The following is a 22,102-nucleotide window of genomic DNA, read 5'->3' on the forward strand; positions in this document are numbered from 1 at the left end:
AAGCCACAACATCTTGTGATCGGAGGTGGCATCCCAAGCAACAAGCAGGAGCAGCAATCGGCCAACAAGAGAGCAGCTCGGAACATCGATCGCATGTGTGGGTGAGTGCTTGGCTTTTCTTCTGATGTGGACCAGGTTCTAGAACAGGGTTAGATTTTAGAACTGGTAAAAAGAGTGCGGAAACGCCTTTAGGTTTGGTAGTTTGCACAGTTGTTTTGGAAGTAGCCGACACTCGGAGCGATCATGGACCTACAAAAGCTGCAGAAACCGGAACTGTTGCAATTGTGTGAGGAATTGGGAATTGATACAAGTGGTTTGGCACGAAAACCCTTGATTATAAAGTCAATCACTGATTTGGGAACCGATGATGAGGAGCTCAGTGAAGCATGGAACCTCATCGGACAAAAAAAGGAGGAGCAGCTCAGACAGCAGAAAGAGTGAGAAAAAGAGGCGTGAGCGTGAACTTGAGAGGGAAAAAGAGGAAAAGAAGCGTGAAATTGAAAGAGAAGCAAAAAGGCTGGAGCTAGAAATTGAGCTCCGGAAATTAGAACTAGAGTTGAGCAAGAGGTCGGGCAATTGTCCCCAGCTAGCGGTACCTCTTCTCAACAAGGAGGCAGATTTCAAGATGTCAAAGTACATGCAGCCATATGTGATATCAGGGGATATCGGTCTGTATTTGGCCAACTTTGAGCGAACGTGCGAAAAACTGTCCTTCCAGCGAGACACTTGGTCTCAGAGATTATTGACGGTTCTGCCCTGCGAGGCAGCGGAGGTTGTCGCGCGGCTAAGCAAGGAGGACGCGGACAACTACGAGAAGGTCAAAGCTTGCCTTCTGAGAAAGTATAGGCTTTGTGCCGAGGCGTTCAGGCAACGTTTTCGGAACGCTACTAAGTCCAGGGACGAGAGTTACCCTGAATTCCTGTACAATTTAAGAGTCAATTTGGGCGAGTGGCTAAAGAGCACAGATTCCTACAGTGATAGGGACGCTGTAGTCGAACGAATTCTTTTGGAGCAGTTTTATAACTGCCTCCCAGAAAAAGAAAGAAATTGGTTACAAGACCGAGGCGACATAAAAGTCGGCAACTGAAGCTGCCGAACTCATTGAGGAGTATGCTTCGCGCCGACAATTCAGCAACCCAGCAGTGGATAGGCCCCGCAATCCCAAGTTCAGTGTGAATAACCGTCAGAAAAGGCACTTTGCTAGATTTGCAAACGAAGAAAGGAAGGCTTCTTCAGGCAAACGCCCTAGAAAGGACGGCAGTGAGAAAAGTGGGGAAGTGACCAACGCGCAGAACACAAAGAACAAGCTTGGGGCTAGGAAGCCGCTCACATGCTTTAGGTGTAATGAGCAGGGTCACATTGCCGTCAACTGCCGGAAAGAAAAGATTGTTTTCTCGTATGTCAGTGACTGCGATGAAAATATGCAGCTTTTGGAACCCTACCTGCGTGACCTAGTAGTCAACGGGAAGCCTTGCAAGGTACTGCGCGATTCAGCCGCAACGATGGATGTTGTCCATCCGGCGTATGTGTCGCCTTCCGACTATACAGGACAGTGTGCATGGATCCGCCAGGTAGTGGAGGAACAGAGTGTGTGCTTGCCAATCGCGAACGTGGTCATCGAGAGCCCTTTCGGCGAGTTAACAACCGAGGCTGCCGTTTCAGGAAAGCTTCCTAAGTGCTATCCGTATTTGTTTTCCAACAAATCGGACATGCTACTGCGAAAGAGGGGCATCCTTTTCGGAGACAGAGTTGTGCAAGCCTTAACACGTTCAAAGGCGCGAGAACTAGCTACACTGCTCATTCCAGAAAAATCCACAGCGGAGGAAACAGCAGTTAAAACAGTGGTCGATGCGGAAGATAGCGGGTCAGAAAACTTTGAGAGCGAAGCATCTCAGATAAGTCAACTTGAAAGTGAGCTTGATGAGACACGGAATGAGGACGTTCTTGAGAGTAACCTCTTGCCACCAGTGTCTAGTAATCTCACGAGACTTTTAAGTGGAACCCGAGAGGACTTAGCTATGGAGCAAGCCAATGATCCCAAGATACAGGAGATAAGGGAGCGCCACCGCGCCACTAAGACAGCAAAGAATATTTCTTTCGAGATGAGAAAGGGAGTGCTGTATCGCTTATTCAAGGATAAGCGCGGAGTAGAGCGGGACCAATTAGTCGTTCCCTAAAAGTACCGCGAAGACTTACTGCGACTTTCCCATGGCAGCTCGTGGTCATGTCACCTTGGAATAAGGAAAACAAAGCAGAGGCTGTTGCAAGAATACTATTGGCCTGGATGTTTTAAGGACACGGAAAATTTTGTACGGTCATGCGACACGTGCCAGCGGGTTGGAAAGGCGCAAGATAAGTGGAAAGCTCCGATGGTGTTAGTACCAATCATTACCGAGCCGTTTACCGGTTAGTAATAGATGTAGTTGGGCCACTTCCTGTGACAGAGTCAGGGTACCGTTATATCCTCACTATGTTATGCCCAGCCACAAAGTTTCCAGAAGCTGTTCCGCTGCGCGAGGTGACGTCCGAGAGTGTAGTGGATTCGCTGCTGTCAGTGTTTGCACGAGTTGGATTCCCTTCCGAGGTCCAAAGTGATCAGGGTAGCGTTTTCACAAGTGTCCTCACCACCTCATTTCTCGAGCGATGCGGCATTAAGGGAGTGCATAGCTCGATCCACCATCCGCAGAGCAACAGCGTAGAAAGATGGCATTCTGTTCTCAAACGAGTCCTGAGGGGACTGTGCTATGAAAACAAGCGCGAATGGGATACCTGCCTGCCTGCAGCACTTTTCGCTTTGCGGTCAGTGCCGCACGAATCCACTGGATTTAGCCCAGCCGAGTTGGTGTACGGAAGGTCACTGCGCTCACCTTTGCGAATGGTGCGCGAAGCCTGGGAGGGGCGCGGAGAAGACCCAACAGTAGTAGAATTCATTCTGAACCTCTTGAATCGCTTACATCACACTAAGGAACTCGTTGAGGCCAGCATGAAGTCAGCCCAGGCTCGTTCCAAAGTGTACTATGATAAGTCAGCTCGTCAAAGGACGTTTAGTATCGGGGACCAGGTGATGTTGCTGAGAGGTTCAAGGCAGAATAAGCTCGAAGTACAGTGGGAAGGACCTGCTGAAGTCGTTGCAAAGCTTTCTAACACTAACTACACAGTGAAAATCCCCGGTAGGCATAAAGAAGTGCGCATTTATCATTGCAATCTTATGAAGCCTTATGTGCAGAGGGAAGCCGTGGTAAATCTAACGTTAAACCTTCCCGAGGAGATGGGGGACAACTTGATTTGCCTCAGCGGAAAAGGAAGCAACGCTCAGGAGCTTCTCAAAAAGACGGAGCAGAGAGGAGAACTAAAGAAATCCCAGCTGTCCGATCTGGGCGAGATAATAACAGAGTTTGAGGCCTGCTTCGTGGACAGGCCAGGCAGGACTGATTTGGCTGAGCACGATATTGAGCTGACTTCAGACGTGCCAGTGCGATCAAGGTGCTACCGATTTTCTCCAAGGCAAAGAGAAATTCTGGATAGGGAAGTAACTCGCATGCTGGAATTGGGAGTAATAAAACCCTCAGAAAGCGATTATGCTTCGCCTATGATCTTAGTAGAAGCTCCAGGTAAAGACCCTAGGCCTGTGGTAGACTACCGAAAGCTAAATTTTCTCACCAGGATCAAGTGTATCCTATTCCGAATATTGAGGAGAGAGTAGAACAGGTCAGTAGAGCGGCATATGTTACTACGCTGGACCTTACTCGAGGATACTGGCAAGTACCGCTCACTGAACGCGCCAGCAGATACGCGGCTTTCGTCACTCCGACGGGCAGCTACCAGCCAACAATGATGAGTTTCGGGCTCAAAAATGCTCCATTTTGTTTTTCCCGACTCATGGATAGGGTTTTAAAGGGGTGTGAAACATTCGCGGTGCCTTATTTAGATGACATTGCGGTTTTTTCCGACTCATGGGCGGACCATATGGTACATCTAAGAGCTGTACTGAGCCTTTTGCGTCAAGCTGGGCTAACCGTAAAGGCCGAGAAATGTTGCCTGGCAAGGGCGACCGTGGACTACTTGGGTCACAATGTAGGTCAAGGTTTCAGGAAACCCAGCGAGATTAAGATTTCTGCGGTAGCAGACTACCCGCAGCCGAGCACGAAGACGGAAATTCGAGCATTCCTGGGTCTGACTGGATGCTACAATCACTACATCCCTAACTATTCAGCTTTGGCCAGCCCTCTGACTGACGCTCTCCGCAAGACAGAACCGACAAATGTAGTCTGGGACGAACAAAAGGAAGCCTCCTTTGTAAACCTGAAGGCTGTGCTGATTAGCCGTCCGGTATTGCGAGCTCCAGACTATGACCGAGAATTCACGGTCCAGTGTGATGCCAGTGATCGAGGGCTAGGTGCTGTTCTCTGCCAGAGAGATGACAACGGTAATGAGCACCCCGTGCTCTACCTGAGCAGAAAACTGAGTTCTAGAGAGAGGGCTTATTGCGCGTCAGAGAAAGAGTGCGCTTGCATTGTATGGGCTATTCAAAAATTGCAGTGCTATCTTGGAGGGGCCAAATTCACCGTAGAGACGGACCATTGTCCCCTGGCTTGGCTGCAAACTGCGACATCGAAGAACAGTCGCCTTCTTAGGTGGAGCTTGATTTTACAGCAGTACAATTTTGAAATAAGATACAAAAAGGGGAAGTTAAATGGGAATGCGGACGCGCTTAGCCGCTGTTTCTAAGCGGTCCGAGGTGTTCCTCACCATGTATCCAAATTGATACTCCGGTTCTTTTTTTTTTTCGTGCGCTTGTATATGTGTGACTATGTAAAGCAGCACGTTTGGTTTTCTAGGCATATGTGGGTCCTGAACGTCTTGAGTGTGGGCTTTTCTCGGACAACAATGGCAATTTTCTTTTCACCTGGTCTTTTCAGACGGGAGCCGAGTGCTTGTTTAACATGTGGTTGAGTTTCAGAGACAGCTCAAGCAATTTGGCCTACGACAATCAAGACAACGCGACAAGCAACAGCGAGCCTCAAGCATTCATGTGCAGGCCATTAAGTCGTCTCTTCATGCAGCAGCTGCGACTGCTGCCCTCCGTGACTCTTCTGGCGGGGGAGGAGGCTGTTATGACCTTGCATCGTTCGCACTGGCGCGCTCTATTGTTCGCCTGTGGGCATGGATATGTGCTGCTGGTGCAAGGGCGCTAAGTGAGCCTGTTTCCATGAATCCTTTTGTGTAAGCCTGTTTTGCTTTGTGGAGACCCTGCAAATGCCAAATTGGCCCTGTCAAGGGAACGTCTAGAAAAATACAAAGAAATGTCCCCCTGCGGGAAATAGCCGGAAGTGCTTTCGTTCAATTGTTCACCCTTCCCGTCGAGAAGCGCTATCGTCCAGTGAGGAATACCTACTGTCCAAAGGAGGTGACAGAGTGACACGTCCGCTGACGTACAGGACAAGAAAGGAGCAAGGTGATTACGGCCATTAGAGGATTTCCCGGGAATGCAGGAAAGATTTGCAGTTGCTGGAAAGGGACAATGCTGGGAGCAGTATGCGGCGCGCACGTGCACTTGGGTTTCTGAGAAGGAAATCCACTTACCGGAACCAGCATATCGAATCTTTGCTGAAGAATAGAAATGTACCTCCTCGCCGTTCCCAAGCTCTTCCCGCCAACAAGTGACCACGCCCAACGAAACAATGCCGGACCAGTCAGTGCATCAGACCATCAGTGCAGTGATGTGTTCGATTGGATGCCGATATCTGAGGGGCGTGCCCTGGAACTGGTTGGTCAGCATCTTCAGAGAGGTGCTGGACATAGGGGGTTTTAAGGACATTGCAGAGCACGAAAAGGCTCTGAGCCCTGGGTAAACGGCTCGTCCAGACGCTTCTCGCTATGAACTCTTTACGCTTGCCATTTTGTTAATATACCCTTCTTTTTCATGTAAATAATCATGTAAATAAGTTTTCTCAAAGTGCCATTAAACCTGCTTGTATATATTTTACCAACTTCAAAGATTCAATCCTTCATCAACCCCGAGTCTCTGCACGCTACCAAGTGAAGGCCGGGTCAACTTAGTCCTAGCGTCACGACAGTTCGTTACCTAGAATCACTAGGCAATTTTTTCTTTATTAAAAAAAAAGAACATAATACTCTTTCTTTAATGGCTTTACCACCAGACACGCTAGCAGTGAGGAGAAGCCAACTTTACGTAGGCCTTGCAGTTGTGAGAAAAAGCTTGCTGCTCGTAAGGAAAAAAAAAAAAAGGAAAGCTGGCGACAAACATGAAAAGAAGGTAATGGGGTCAGTTCAGAAAGTAAAAGAGAGTAGAAGTGCGGCTAGAAATAGGGAAGGGAAGAAACGGCGAAACATTTGCAGCACGAGACAGCGGTGGCAAGAAGTGGAGGTGTGGCATGGGCGGTTTTGCAGCGCTTAACTGTCTCTGCATTTCTCATCTCTTACCTCTTAAAATACAGAAACAGTGGAATATAATGCAGTGTTCATGCAAGGCTTTGGTTTTCACATGAAATCAAGTTTAGTTATATTCGTGGTCATGCAGCCTTCATGCTTAAAAAGTACTCCAAGATCTAAACGAAAACATCATATAACTGTAAAAAAGAAAATGCACGAAGTGCTGTTAAGAGAGTGTGGAAGGTATTTTAGAGTGTTTTCTTTTATAAAGCAGCAAATTGTGTTTAGTAGGTAACCATTTAGTTATCAGACATCATCTTCAGAACCATGTTATCACCAACAGCTGATATAGTATAATAACAACTTTTGCCAGTCTGAGTGCCTTTACTATGAAGGGGTTCTGTGTACAGACTTTTTGAAAAAAAATACAATCAAAGCAGTTTCCTTTTAAGCCAGGCTTCTCTAGTACTCCTGGAAGTCATAAGCTCTAGAGGGTTGAGGATGGGAATTCCTTTACATTCAAGCGAATTTAAATGCTGGGGGCGTTTTTTGTGAGCATGGGCTAAAACTCCACTGGCTAAGGGCAAGTCCCATCAGATGTATACTTTTTGTGTTCCCTTTCATATCTTATCGACACATGTGATCGCTCACATTTACGTTCCTATTGGCTAGATTTATAACATAGAACACTGACACGGAGTGCTGCATGTGTCCTCTTTATGTGCTTAACTTTATGGGTATGATTCTGGGCAGAAATGCCACTGCAGTATCAGTTTACCTGTGCTATTTTGATTTGGCTGCTTCAGCTGAATGTTTATTGGCTTCTCACAGGGGACACATGCATGCAGCAAAAAGTCTGTTAGACCCTACAGTCTGCTTTTTTCATGCAGTAAAAGTTACTGTACTGCTGCCTTAATGCTAACTTGATGTTTTAATTATTGAACCGACATTAACGTTGCCAACCATTTGGCACTCTATAGCAGAACTCTTTTGCCATACTCTTCCCGGCATATATAAAGAGTGGCAAACATGGGACATGCTATGTCACTAATGCCAAAGTCTGATCTTCTGGCTGACAGTAAATAACTTTTGTCAAAGCTTATCCAAATGCAGTTTCATGTTTTAATAACATAACATGCTTGATTTCATGCTTCCTGCTTCTTTGTCAAGTTTCATGATTTGTTTTGAAATTATCCTACCTTTCTATTTATGGTGCATAAGCAACTATGGCTATGGTGCGCCAACCACAACCTACCTGCCTTTTTGCCTATGCCTACCTTTTTGAGGATCGCTAAGCGCCAGGCAGTAGGCTGTGCTTTTTTTTTTCACCAATATAGTAAGCTTGTGCTTCATGAAAGCCAGATAGCATTACTATACTCAAAAAGTTCATTGTAAGTGGGCTTTTTATATTACAGCCAAAAATGCAAGCACACATAAAGTGGCATTCATTTTCCTTTTAAATTTGTTATGCACATCTGCTCCTTCAAGCCGAACAACATTGTTGAGCTTTATAATCTCCTCAGTGCGACCATATGCTCCTCACCTAAGTCCTTTCTCCCAAAAAGCTCCTCTAGAGAAGGAAGTTAACTGATTGCCATTCTTATGGTATGTCAGCCTCCTTGTGATAGTTTTCACCAGATTCCTTGCAGTCAAGGAGTGCTCATACTTCATATGGCTTTATCAGTTTGTCTGCCATGCTGGAGTGATCATATCTGCACCAACAAAATCACCCCACTTAACGTCAGGCCTGGCTAGCAAGCACCAAACAACTGTTGTCGCTAATTCACATGCATCTAATTATGTAGGTATTCAACAATGGTCCCCTGTCATTGCTGGGCCTGTGTTGTGTAAATAATGCAGTGGATGTGTATGCAGAATGTATCAATCCACTGGTGTCAACTACCCCATCTACTGTCTGGTGCACTATCAGCTCAGCAGTCCCACATATGTTTGCATTAGGCCTATTGTCCGGATGTTTGCATGTCTCTCATAGCACCCAATAGCACCCACAATTTCTTGTAAAAATGTATTTTACTATACTATAACTTCTTATTCTACTCATACTTACTAAGAAAATTTGTTAAAATGATTAGTGACAGCCCTGTTAATTCTTTTTAAAAATGGGGCATCACTGAAAAGGAATCATCCTTAGTTGAGCCTGCTTTGATTCTTATGCTGTGACAAAAGCTTATGCTTATGCTTATATTGTGACTAAGTCTTGAGCTGTTGCTTACTCATTTTGGGTCTTTTTCAACTGCTGTAAAATGACCTAGCTTTGATAGGCACTGAAGTTGTTGCCAGAAAATCATGAGTTATGGGGAAAGGAATGAGTGATTTAAGTTTGTTGGAAATAGCTGTTGAGTATTATGCTTTAAATTTTAGTGAGTTTTCAGTTCAATACTTGCAAGCACATTCTTGTAGGGTACTGATTTGCTGTGAAGCAGAACATTTTCTGAGTTGCATATAACCATGTTACCAGTGTGCAAAAGTGTTTGCTGTGCAGGAGGGTTTGCTGATGTACCTGTATCTTCCTTTTCTCTGGATCATAGGTCTGTAAGGTAATATCCAATGGAGGGAAGAGGATATTTGATAAGCAGTCAAAAGTCCCATATGTGATCGACAAGAATAATTGGATAAGCTACGATGATGTCACCAGTGTGGAACTGAAGGTATACAGTTATGAAAGTATGCTTTTTACATTGCGCAGATAAAAAGTTCAGCTTTAGCTTCAGCTTGCATTTGCCATGCAGCAAGCATTTTCTTCCTGGCGTTCAGGATTATTTGTTCAAAGGAAGAGCATCTAACGTAATACAGTAAAAGCTTGTTAATTCGAACTTCATGGCACCAGGAAATAAGTTCGAATTGTCCAACATTCGAATTATTGAATAGCCTTCAAAAAATTGGCAAGATTCATTTGCATTATGATAAATTTACTGTATTTGCTTGCGTAATGAGCCCATTTACATAATGAACCCCCCTTCCCCCATGTGCTTACACACACACACACACACTTTTGCTTGTGAGAATTTGAAAAAAAAAAAAAAAGGTGGTCGTTAGCATCCATGGCACATTTCTTGGTAGCATGTCAAGATGCTATAACATCATGGTGTGTTTACCTTTTGACATTATTGTGGTTATAGCTCTAGCAGTGGGTTGGGGGGAAACTTGGCAGAGTGCAAGTGGCCGTGACGGCAGTGCCGGCAGTGGCTTGCTTGGTTAGTCTGGTTGCGCAAGCCTGGTTTTCAGTATGTTTTCTTTATTAATGCCATGATTGGGGCAGGTGTCGTCCACTGCCATAAAATCGCTAGAACGCGTGATAGCAGCAAACGCCCTTTGAAGTGAACAGTGCTAGAAGCCTGCGTCGTGGTCGCGGCTGACCGCTTGCTTTCGTTGCTTTCAGTTATAGGTGAAAGGATCGACGTTGACTCTCGCAAAAAAAAAAAAATAATAATAAGTTTTTCCTAAGTAACGAACCCTACTTCCCTCAACCTGACATAAATTTTTCTTTAAAAAAAAACAAAAGCTGTGCTTTAGCTTGTGGTTAAACATGAAGTTACGCAAGAGCTATCTGCATGGCTACACTTAGGTTCGGCTTGAAAGTAAACAGATGGCTTTTGAACATAGTTGTTTACTGTATGGTTTCAGCTTTATTTATGTCATAGAGGGCACTTTTGGCCACTAAAGTGCGATGAGGCGACAGCTTCTATCGTGTGGTGGTCCGAAGCCTTCCACTACTGCACTTCTTTCTCTCTGTTGTCACTCCCACCTTCGCGATGACACGATAGCATAAGTTACCAGCCAACAGATTAAGCCCCCTGAGCCATATGAACATGCCTGCGTAGCCTAGGGATAACGTGAATGCAAGGGTTTTGGCCGGCTGATTGGGATATTACCTTCCCATATGAAAGTAGAGATCCTAGTTGACAGCTCCTGCTAAACGTAGTGTCAGGAATCTCTAATTCCAGTTAGTACTCAGCCATAGCTGCCAGCTATTGCCTCCAGCGACTTCTTCTTCTTTCTTCGCTCTTCAGACAGGCACGGCGAAATGCGAGACTGTGGCCAATGTAGCTCTTGCTACAAAAATGGGTTAATTATGCGTGCGGCAGAAAATTAACAATGGTCGCCTGGGTTTTAGATGGGAACAGAGTGCCAGTGACTATTTTTTACATTGTAATCAATGTTTTATTGTGTGCACACTGTTGAGAGCACCAAAGCAGAAGAGCTTGAAAATGGTAATTGCCTTCCCGGTATCCTCCATGGTGCGACATGGTAGCGACACTGCCCCTAAACAAGCAGCTTGCGTCGCGTTTGAGGCTTCACTGCACGACTTGCCGAACTGCACTTGACGGACACACATTTTGGGAGCAGCGGAAGAAGCACGATGGAATTGCTTAAAAAATCCACATCATGCAACTGCAATCTGTTAGCTGGATGATGCATGGCCAATAACTGCCCTCGCTGCGAGCTGGTGCGGACAGTGTGAAGATCATAAAGGTTTAACCCTGCTAAACCTAAGTAACTAAAGCGAAAGCGGCAGCACGTTTCAGCCTCTTGGCGAGCTACGTCCAGTGGATGATCGGATTCGGTCTGTCATCTTCACAACCTCTGAAGCGCTGACAGTTCACGAGGCATCTCGCCTGGATCACCCATGACGACTGCTGCCGTTAAATTGTCGAGAGCTGCTGTGATCCGTAGGCACTGGCTATGAGGCAGCAGAGACTATCTAGACAGAGCAAGCACCACAGCTCCAGCGTAGCTGTGGTTTAACGATGCCATGGTTGTCACGTGACTAGGCAGAGGTGAGCACGTGGTTACCTCGGTCTTGGCAGCTGAGTGACGTCATAGCTACCACGTGGTTTCTCCTCGGTTCAAGGACAAACACACACGGCGAAGAAGCTACGGAGGGGAGTAGTAAAAGCTTTCGGTTTTAAAGCGAAACCGAAACTAAGTAGTTCGCCTGTTATCGGAGATGAGGCCGTTTGTGTTTCATCATACTTGCCATGCACAACATGTAGCTGAGATTTGAAGAGTGCTAGTTTGATGATCGCTTGCAGATCGTCAAATGCGGCTCGGATCAGCGGATGCGGCTGAACCGGTGGGATACCTGTATAGTGCCCGTCCAACATTATCCGACATTATAGTTTTACATGGGCATCACCTGAGACTGTGCCAACAGAAATACTTATCTATCTGTCTGAATTAATGAGCATTCAGTTGCAAGTCTCTGAGGTCACCAGCCACCGCGCCGGTCATGGTGCCAGTTAGGCTTTACACACTCTTCCATGGTTTTACCTGGCATTACCTTCTGTCTCTGTTTTGGGTATGCATAGCCTCGTAACTATGCCACTTTATCATGGGGGTGTTGTCCGTGGGCTGGGCACCAGGCTACCTAGACGCGGTGGCGCATAGTTCGTATTATTCATAGCGGAATCGGCTCGCGTTCGAATTAACAGGCTTTTTTGTACAGAGACGTCTATGGAGATTGGGCGGAACAAATTGTATAGTTCAAATTATCTGAAAGCTCTAATGATTGGGGTTCGAATTAACGAGACTTCACTGTCAACTTTCTCTTCAAAATGAATTAAGGAAATTCGTTTTGAAATTTTAGCTATAATGGACAGTGAGCACTTATCAGAAGCGCGCTCAGAAAAAAATGTGAAGATCGTACGGATGTGAGTATATCTGTTATGGTTAAACATTAAATGAGACTGTTGTTTGGGAAAGCGATAAATTCAAAATGAACATTTATTGCACTTTTCATAACCAAAGCATTGGAGTGTGGCATGACTTTTGTGGTACACGATCAGCATGGTTACAAGTTGCAACATGATGACACACACTTGCGATCCCACAGGGAAGCTGCATTGCAAAAAATTATTTTTTGTCATGACAGTTGTGCATATTCTCCCTTTCACGGCAATCATTACATAGAGATTTTGTGAATTTTATTTCGCTTGCGCGCAAGTGCCTTGTTGATTAGCTGCATGGTAGAAGCTGCTAGATCACAAGATTGCTGTCTTCTTATCTCAGTGCTGCTCTTCTTTTTTTGCCACTTTTTCACTCTCTTCATCCATTCCCTCAGAGAGCAGGCACTTCTAGTCAGTCATGGGCAGTATTGAAGATACATGTATCTTCGATACTATCTTTAAATACATTTTGTGTATCGGTATCAGGTATCGAGTGCTGAAAATGAAAGTATCGGAGTATCGGTATCGAAAATATATTTTTGGTGTATCGTGTATTTTTAACGATACCAATACTCCATAAAATATTGAAGCCACAGTGTGTCAAACATTTGCTTGACGGCGCTCACTGAGGCTCCTCAGGAACCTGTTTGAAGGACAAGAGGCCACAGTCAGAACTGGGCATGGTCTTACTGATTGGTTCCCGATTGAGAAAGGAGTGAGACAAGGCTGTATACTGTCGCCCTGCTTATTTAACCTATATGCTGAGTGCATTGTGAAGAAGGCCGGTCTTGAAGAGTCTTCAGCTGGAAGATTGCTGGGAAACGTATCAACAACCTTAGATATGCAGATGATACCACTTTAATACCAGAAAGTGAAGTGGAATTCAAGAGACTTCTGATGCACGTACAAGAAGAGAGTGAGAAGTTTGGGCTTAAACTGAACATTAAAAAGACAAAGATCATGGCGTCTTGCCCTATCAAGTCCTTGAGCATCAAGGGACAAGAAGTGGAAGCTGTGACAGATTTTCTCTTCTTTGGTTCCAAGATTACCCCGGAAGGAGACTGCAGCCATGAAATTAGGAGACGCCTGCTTCTGGGAAAGAGAGCCATAGCTAGCCTTGACCGCCTAGTATAGAGCAGAGACATTAGACTGCCAACCAAGATCCGTATAACTCGTGCTATGGTCTTTCCAGTTGTGATGTATGGATGCGAGAGTTGTACAGTGAAGAAGGCTGACCGCCGAAGAATTGACGCGTTTGAATTGTGGTGCTGGCGGAGACTTCAGAGTTCCTTGTACTGCCAGAAGATCAAATCAGTCGATATTGTCTGCCATAAACCCTCACTGCTCATTGGAGGGTCAAATTCTAAAGTTAAAGCTCAGCTACTTTGGTCATCTGATGAGAACAGAAGAGTCGCTGGAGAAAGCTTTGATGTTGAGAAAGGTTGAGGGTCACCGGAGAAGGGGCAGGCAGTGAACGCGATGGTTAGATGGCATCCTCGAGGCGCTGCAGATGAGGTTATGTGATGTTAGGAAGACAGTGAGAGACCGGAAAGCGTGGCATGATATGGTCCATAGGGTCACGAAGAGTCGGACACGACTGAACTACTGAACTGACTGACTGCTCACTGAGGCGCTATTGCAATTCGGGAGGCGTCTTTGCTTGCAGCGCATCCTGATTTCCCTCCTGCTCAAAGTTTCCCTTCTTTCCTCCTTAGCCTCCATCTATCCATATTTCCTTTCTTTAAAACTGAAGGAGCCAGTTGCAAGTAGGCCTTCATGAGGTTGTTTACTTGTGAGCACCGGATGCATACAACGAAGCCGTTAAGCCGTTAACAGACACGCAGAAACAAAGAACAAAAATTATGAGGGACTTTAGTGACTGAAGTAGTGAAAGACGAAAGCCTGGGTGACGCATTCTGCTACGCAACTGGTACTAATTAGTAATAAATAATTGATCAATTAGTCATTATGTAGGTCATTGATAATTACTTGATTGATTTGGTATTGTTAATTACTTAAGTAGTCATTATTGGTGATTAATAATCAATTAATTAGTAAATAATTAGTAACTAATCATTGGTTGACATATGGCCATATAAGGCACTCATTCGGGCATACTGTGGTGATACTCTGTGATTGGTCGGGACCTCTGTGATGACATCCCGCCTCGGCCAATCAGAGCCACCGCAAAAGCGGGACACATTTTGTCCATGACAGTATGAGCCATTAAAGGCTTTCGCCTTAAAATCGACAAAGAAAGACCAAAGAAGACAAACAGGGAGTAGGGACCACACACACTTCATCCCTGGCTGCTCTCCCACCCTGTGCAATTCGCCTCCTTGTTCGTCTCTCAGGCATGCGATTCTTGTCAAGCAGCATGCTCAGTTTGCTGACAAACTCAGTAACTTATGCACGACCCTAGCTCTCCACACCCTTGAGCTTCGCATGTCGGCTTTGCTTGGCGGCAAGAACATAAGCATCTAAGGCCTCAGTTGGGCACGATGCAGTCGCCATTCTTGTAGTTACACCTTTTTTTTGTAACTGCGCTGAGAAGAGGCTTTCACTGGGCTTTTTCTGTAAAAACTATTATTTCTAAAATATTAAGAAATACACGACGTAAAAGCTATGTAACTACATTTTTGCGGCACATAAATTTGAATAACAAATACATGGTCAAAGAATTTCTTTGCCAAAAACATTTCAGCGAAATGTGAATAAAACTTGTGAAGAACCCTTGTTTCATAAAGCAATAAACTATTAAAATATTTTTGAAATATGTGGATTGATTGACGTCATATTAGCCAATCTCTCTTAAAAAGAACAATTATTTCTTTTATCTAAACCAGAATAAGTTATCAAGAGACGCTAGCGAATCGACTTTGTTACTAGTACCTTCAAGATCCTGGAGTCGACGCGGCTATGCTTCACTCTTATCTTTTGGTAAAGGCCCCTTCATCAAATGTAACATTGCGGCGTGCTCGACTAATTATATAGATAGGCTTTTTTATTTGCCTCACTTACACAACGCCCACATGGCGGGGCTATTTCAGAACTAATAAAAACGTTCAGCCATTTTATTTTCGTTATCCTCTAGCTTTTAACACAAAATGCGAGCTTCACAAGTCTGCTATCGCACTAATATCAAAATACCTGTTAGTTCCCCAATCGCACGCAGCACTGGGCTTTATCGCAAAGAGAAAATGGAGGGGGCCATCGGGTAATTAGCATGTAGTAGATGAAATGGAAAGCCACAAAAGAAATTCTAGATTCCATTGTATATAGCCAAGTGCTCACAGGGTGGTTCCTATGAAGAACGCTAGCTTAAAGAAATTGTTCGCTAGGCTTCTTGTGGAAGCTTTGTAACCATAGCTTCAGTTCAATGTGAAGTTTTTACAAGGCCAGCTGCCCAGACAGCGGAGCTTCAATAAATCCGTGTTGCCAAATTTGTTTAAGCCCTTTCTGAGAAACAAAAACTGCGATATAGGTACCACTGAAAGGTCTAGAAAGCATGGTAAAATTTTCCAGCTTCGCTAATAATATTACTGCCTTTATCACATTTGGATTTCAGAAATGTATCGAAGTATCGAAGATACAGTATCGCGTATCTCTATCAGAAATCGATTTCGGTTCGGTATCTTGTATCGGTATCAGAAATACAATTTTTCAAGGTATCGAGTATCAGTATCGAAGATACTTTTTGAAGTATCTTGCCCAGCCCTGTTTCTAGTGTACACAGAGTGAAACTGTTAAGGTTGCTGTCTTTCCTTCATAACTTCTTATGCTCTTTGCTCTTCTATCTTACTCATTCTGTAGCACAGCCATATACTATCTGCCATGCACAGGTAGGCACACCACATACACACATGTTACCTTTCGCCGAAGCCAGTGATGCACAGCGCTGAGATTTATATTAGATCTTTGCACACATGTCACTACACTTGACTGGGGCATATGCAAAAGGCATGTGATGGCCCTTGAACCAGTTGAGATTACCTTTAGCTGAAGGCAGTGATGCACAATGCTGGTGTCTATGTTAGGTCTCTATGCATGCATCGCAGCACTTTACTCGGGCAGATACCCAGGGCATGTGATGAGCCTTGAACAAGTTGAAAATTGGCCCCCTCTAGCTAGTTCACAAGCAGGTACTTGCTGCATTTGCTTTTCGTCCACTGTAGAAAATGCACAGCAAGTGAAGTATACAGAGCCATGACCTGGATATGTCTAATCTCTGTGCTGCAAAAGTGTGGAGGCTTATCTGCTTTGTGGCTTTCCTTGCACTGAGCAGCTTTTTCTGTTTTATCGTGTTCTTCTCTTGTAGAACTGATTGCTAGTGTGGCAGCAAAGGTATATGTACGGTAATGCTTGGCCTTGCATAAACCAGCACGCAGCACTGCATGGGGGGCCATTATGTCATTATGTTGTGCACATATTCAATTACTGGCATCCCGGCTGCAGCGGCCGCTTTTCGATGGAGGCGAAAAGCAAGGCACCTGTGTGCTGTGCAGTGTAAGTGCACGTTAAAGATTCCCAGGTAGTCAAAATTTCCGGAGCCCTCCACTACAACATCTCTCATAGCCTCAGTCGCTTTGGGACGTTAAACACCACAAACCAAACTCAATGACTGGCTTTGAATGCACTGGCTAAGAAATTGACCTGTGCATGCTTACAAGGGATATGGCATGCACAGAAACTAAATTTTCAAAGTATAGCAGAATGACAGAGCTGCAGTTCATGTGTTTTTCTTTGACTGCCTTCATCCCTCACAGCTTAGTCAGAATTTCCGGAGCCCTCCACTACAACATCTCTCATAGCCTCAGTCGCTTTGGGACATTAAACACCACAAACCAAACTCAATGACTGGCTTTGAATGCACTGGCTAAGAAATTGACCGGTGCGTGCTTACAAGGGATGTGGCATGCACAGAAACTAAATTTTCAAAGTATAGCAGAATGACAAAGCTGCAGTTCATGTGTTTTTCTTTGAGTGCCTTCATCCCTCACAGCTTTGCCCTTTTAGAACGTAGAAGTCACTTGTTTTAAGTTACCAGGTACAAATAAAAAAGTGGGCAGTAGAAACAAAATCCTCGGAGCCAGCCCCGTCAACTGTGATATTTTCAGCTTAACTTCTTCAGTTTGCAACAGCATTTTGGCTCACTGCAGAGCTTGTAGTGGATAAGGCTGTGTGTAAGGTCTAAGTAGGCCGTATCTCATTGTGACCAATTCAGTCACTGTACCACTGCGCCACGTAGGCACTTTCGTGCGGTTTATTTAATGTGGGGCTTTATATGCATGTCGTGTGGTCTTTCATATGTAATGATTGCTATCGTAAAAGAGGACAGTGTTCGTGTCTGCTTCAGCAAGAGAAACTGCTGAAGGGTCTATTTAAAACTGTTGTCATGTCCTTTACGGGAGAGCTAAATGTCCCCCCCCCCCCCCTTACCTTTCCTTTTTTCCTTTTTTTTTTTTTTTTTTTTTTTGCAGAATGCAGGTAGTTAGCTCATGCATTCCTTTTGAAGCTAACAATGCAGAAAGCCTAATTATCTACATATTCTGTAAAGTGGCTGCAAAAGAGTCATCCCATACTTTGTGTTCTCTGCCTGCCAAACCATTTGTCAAAAATATACAAGTATCTGCGACGGGCTCATACAGTGGGGCTTTGGTAGTACCCTTGTTACTGTTCAGCTCTTGCTTTGTGAGAGCAGTGGTTCCCCTCACTGAAAGATTCGAATCTCTTATTTTTGGTTAGAGACTGTGCAGTGGAAGTTATTGCTTGTTTTTACATGAACTGGTGGACGTGTAGTTTTTCTGATATTAGTGATGCCTGTTGTGCATGTTTAGAGCACTAAGCTGTGATGCCAGCACGTGTGGTTTCACTGAAGGAAGAATGTGTTCAGTCCCACTCATTTATGCTTTAAAACATCTTTGTCTTTATTGCTTTGAATTTGACCTAATTGGCTTGGGTTATGTCTTATGGCAGGAAGTACTTGAATCAAGTTGATTTTTTCATTTTGATTGTCAAACTGTACCTCTTTTTCTATGTAGGCCAGGTGGATCCTCTCGGAGGGCTTTGGAGGAATCATGACATTTAGTCTCAACTGTGACGACCACACAGGAACTGTATCTCCAGAAGGCGTTCGATTTCCACTTCACAAGAAGATCAAAGAGGTTGTGGAGCAAGGGATTAAGGCTTAAGAACTAACATTCTGTGGCACAAAATTGTCGAAAGATGTTCATATGTTGTGTTCACAACTTTCATGGGAACAAATTTAATCTACTTACTTCGCTGCTGTGTGGCTCTTGGGAGAATTCCTGTATTCAGGGATGTGGAAACCGCTACAGTTGAATTTTCGCTTTTTCATCCATGACAATTTTTAGACCATAGTGCACTTGCAATGTTATAACAGGTTTTCACTATATAGTATTGTACTCTCTGCAGTTGTTTTAATGAAAAGAAACGTTTACTTCAAAGAGCAATTCTGGTGCTTCTGTTTGCTATGCAGCTTGTTCAGTACAAGCATATAATGCAAATGTAGTATGAAACACATGCTGTACCTATTTTTGTGACCTCCCGCTGCAATGGTTCAGTGGTTAGAGCACTTGTCTCCTGATCCCAAGGATGTGAATTTGACCTTGGTGGCGGCGACCACTTTTCATTGGAGGCGAAAAGCAGAGCACCTGCTTACAATGCAGTGTTGGTGCACGTTGAAGAACCCCAGATAGTTGAAATTTTAGGAGTCCTTCAATATGGCACTCCTCAGCCTGGGTCGTTTTGGGACATTACACGATAAACGAAACCAAAACTATTTGTGCACCAACTCTGCAAGGCGCCCGTGTGCTGTGCAATGCCAGTCGGAGGCCTCCACTACGATGTCTCTTATAGCCCGAATTGCTTTGGGACATTAAACCCCATAAGCCGATTAACCAAATTGTTTATGTTAGACAGTCCAAACATTTTAAGGGGGGACATGACCCTTAAAACTATTTTTTCAATTTTTCATCAAATTTGATAAAACCTAGTACATTCTGATTATAGTTTCTTGAACTGATTTCAAGTATGTAGCTATTTTTCCAATTGGCCCATTAGTTCAAAAGATAAATGAAATTAATTGTTCATAATTTCTGGGCACAATGAAAAAATTACTGCACTAGAAAAAATTCACATGAACACTTTGCTAGGTACTAGAAAGCATAACGAACACTATGTTAGGAGCACTTCTTTAATAGAACAAATATTAATGGTGCTATAGCGGTTCAAAAGTTTTTCACTTTTGCTCTAAATCGGATAGTAGGGCACCCAGATATGGAACAATGGGCTTTGAACTGCTATAACATTGCTAATATTCGTTATATCAAAAAAGTGCTCCTAACATTGTATTCACTATGCTTTCTAGTATCTAGCAAAGTGTCCATGCGAATTGTTTCTAATGCAGTAATTTTTTCATTGTTCCCACAAATTATGAACAATTAATTTCATTTATCTTTTGAACTAATTGGCCAATTGGAAAAATATATACTTTAAATCTGTGCAAGAAACTGAATCAGAATACCAGGTTTTATCACATTTGGTCAAAAATTGGAAAGCATAGCTTTAAGAGCCATATCCCCCCCATAAAACCCATGCAAAGGTGTTATGCTATTGTTGGCGTTTATCAAACTCTCATTCAGCGAAACATTCTATGTCAAACGGCACCTTTGCTAGCGATGAATCTCCAAACGGTGCATGGAGTGCAGGGTTGGCTGCACGGCCTGCGATACCTACTGGTAATATGAGCACTGTAAAACAACATCACATGCTGAATATGGGATGTTCTTCAGGGCTTTGGGATAACCTTCGGCTTCTCATACTCATTCTCATAAAATTTTTATCATGCAACGAAAGCAGCATTCTGTACGCCACTTGTCATGCAGTGAAAGCAGCCTAAGGCGGCCGTTGCATGGCATGCTTCGTTGAAAGTGTTGGAGAAACCAACTGCAATTTTATTTTAATGAGATATTTTATTTACAGTATTATAATAGTTACAGGATAAGAACTTTTATTATAGGTGGTAGGCTAGTTTTAAAGCAATAAAATTTTAGTTGGGCCTAGTTGGTTCATTATTTTCCTAAGGTAACTGATGAGCGCAAACAGTAGACGATTCACAGAGAAGAGACAAGGACAGGCGTTGTACTGCCTGTCTTTGTCTCTTCAAGGGTCGTTTACTGTTAGTGCTTATCAGTTACCTTAGCCTTAAAGCATCATCTGCTGCAGTTTCGATGCGAAGCAAGCTAAACCCAGCAACGCATAAAAGTGGTTCCACGTGATGTGATGTGCATAAGAAAATACAGCCCAGTTGCACTGTCGTTGCGATGCCAGTTGCAATGCCCAATTCACATGCTCGAAACTCCCAATAATTTTGTGACACCAGAGGTACACGATTCGCAAGCAAACATTTACCAAAAATAAAGGTTGCACATGTTGCAATGCCTTTTATCTGCATGACTTTAGTTAACAAGTATAATGCACTTCTATGCCTATGCCAGAAAAAATAAATTTTTCTGTTTTTGCTTTTTTATGCAACTACAAGCAGTATTGCTGTTGGCCTCTGTTGCCTTTATGCTCATGCTCCTCGAGGAGCTCTATCTTCTCGAAAAAAAGAGGTTTTTGATCAAAGCAACAAATCATGCAAATCATTAGGAGAACGGCCAGGCAGACAGTCAAGTGAACTCATGGCTCAAAACAGTCAAAGTAATTCCTGGTCTTAAGCCTGCAATTCTGACTGTTTTCGTCCCGTCATTCCCTTTGAAGTGCTCTTGGAATGCTATTGATTGAAGAAAAGCCCTTTCGCAGTGATCGTACTGACTGTGCAGCAATGCAACAAACCCGTTGGAAGCCAGTTATGTGCATTTCTGTCGCAAACGAGCTGAAATCTCACTACACTGCAACAATAGTCTCATGTGAAATAGCCTCAAGGCTTATTTCACATGCTATGGTTTTCATCTTTCGACGCTGCAATATTTGTCTGTCTGTGACAAGAAAGAGCTTCAATTTAGCCATAGATGGCTTGCAATGAATTTCCATCAAGTTGAAATTTTATCGCAGCATCGGGGCGGTCTCTCAGAGACTTGCCTTTGGGGATTGCCATGACATCGCGTCACATGCGGTTTCTCGGGAGTTGCTGGCAGGAGCAGCATTGTTGCAAATTTCTGCAGGCTGCAGATCTGTTCGCCAGGCATCCATCGCTGGGCATGCATTGCATCCGAAGGCACTTGCCAAAAGTTACACAACAATCTGGGCCCAATTTTTTCCAATTTTCTTCTAGTTGCAGCATGTGACACGCGCCGAACAAGCAGCGCGCTACCACTACATTGGCTAGCTGTGCATTGCTGGGTGGATGCACTGTATTCTTCTAGGTTATGCATAAAAGCTTATTTCTTGTGATATTTTTTGTATTTAGCTATGATGCCCCTTCGGGTTCGATATATCCATAATTGACTGAATTCATGTTCAAAGTCCTTTTCAATACATCACATCTCTCCTCTGTGTCATATCTGTGCATGGTTATTTCATAATAGCTTGTCTTGTAATATGTAGGTGTAACACTCTTTCATTTCATTTTATTTATTTGCTCTCAGGGCTGTTCACTGTTAAAGAGAGGAGTGGGTAATACAAAGCAAAACAGCAAAAACAAAGAATACAGGTGTACTGAGCAGGTTAATGCATGTGATTAAATACAGCAGACTTGAAGCAGTCTGGTGCGGTGATGGGCACAACGGAGGCGGGAAGGTGGTTCCAGTCCATGCTAGTCATAGGAACAACGGATTCAAAATTAAGATTAGTTGCGCTACTTGGAACGCCAATTTTGAATCTGTGGTCCATGCGGAAGAAGAAATAAGTAGGAGTACTAAAAAGAAATTGCTTCAGCTTTTCATTGGTGAAATAAATTTTGTGAAAAAGACAAACGAGAAATGCGACGGCATAAAGAAAGCTCAGAAAGATTTAATGTTTTCTTCATATGTGTTGGACTGGTCAAACGAGAATGGTTA

At 43.9% G+C, this 22,102-nt stretch overlaps 1 protein-coding gene across 2 annotated transcripts in view; it reads left to right on the top strand.

The window, feature by feature from the left end:
* LOC146202871 (chitotriosidase-1-like) overlaps window positions 1-20,542 on the top strand; it is a 32,499-nt gene extending 11,957 nt beyond the window's left edge. Inside the window, exons 7-8 of one of the 2 annotated variants that reach the window (XM_084588412.1) lie at window positions 8,943-9,062; window positions 18,122-20,542. In XM_084588412.1, coding sequence (XP_084444538.1) covers window positions 8,943-9,062; window positions 18,122-18,271 — 270 coding nt within the window. In that variant the 3' untranslated portion in view covers window positions 18,272-20,542. The remainder of the gene's footprint in view (window positions 1-8,942; window positions 9,063-18,121) is intronic. The other variant, XM_084588413.1, reaches the window with a different exon arrangement.
* The last annotated feature ends 1,560 nt before the right edge of the window (window positions 20,543-22,102 follow it).

This window comes from Amblyomma maculatum, chromosome 1 (assembly GCF_055883805.1).
Source record: "Amblyomma maculatum isolate TAMU_Amacu chromosome 1, ASM5588380v1, whole genome shotgun sequence".
Taxonomy (NCBI): Eukaryota; Metazoa; Arthropoda; class Arachnida; order Ixodida; family Ixodidae; genus Amblyomma; species Amblyomma maculatum.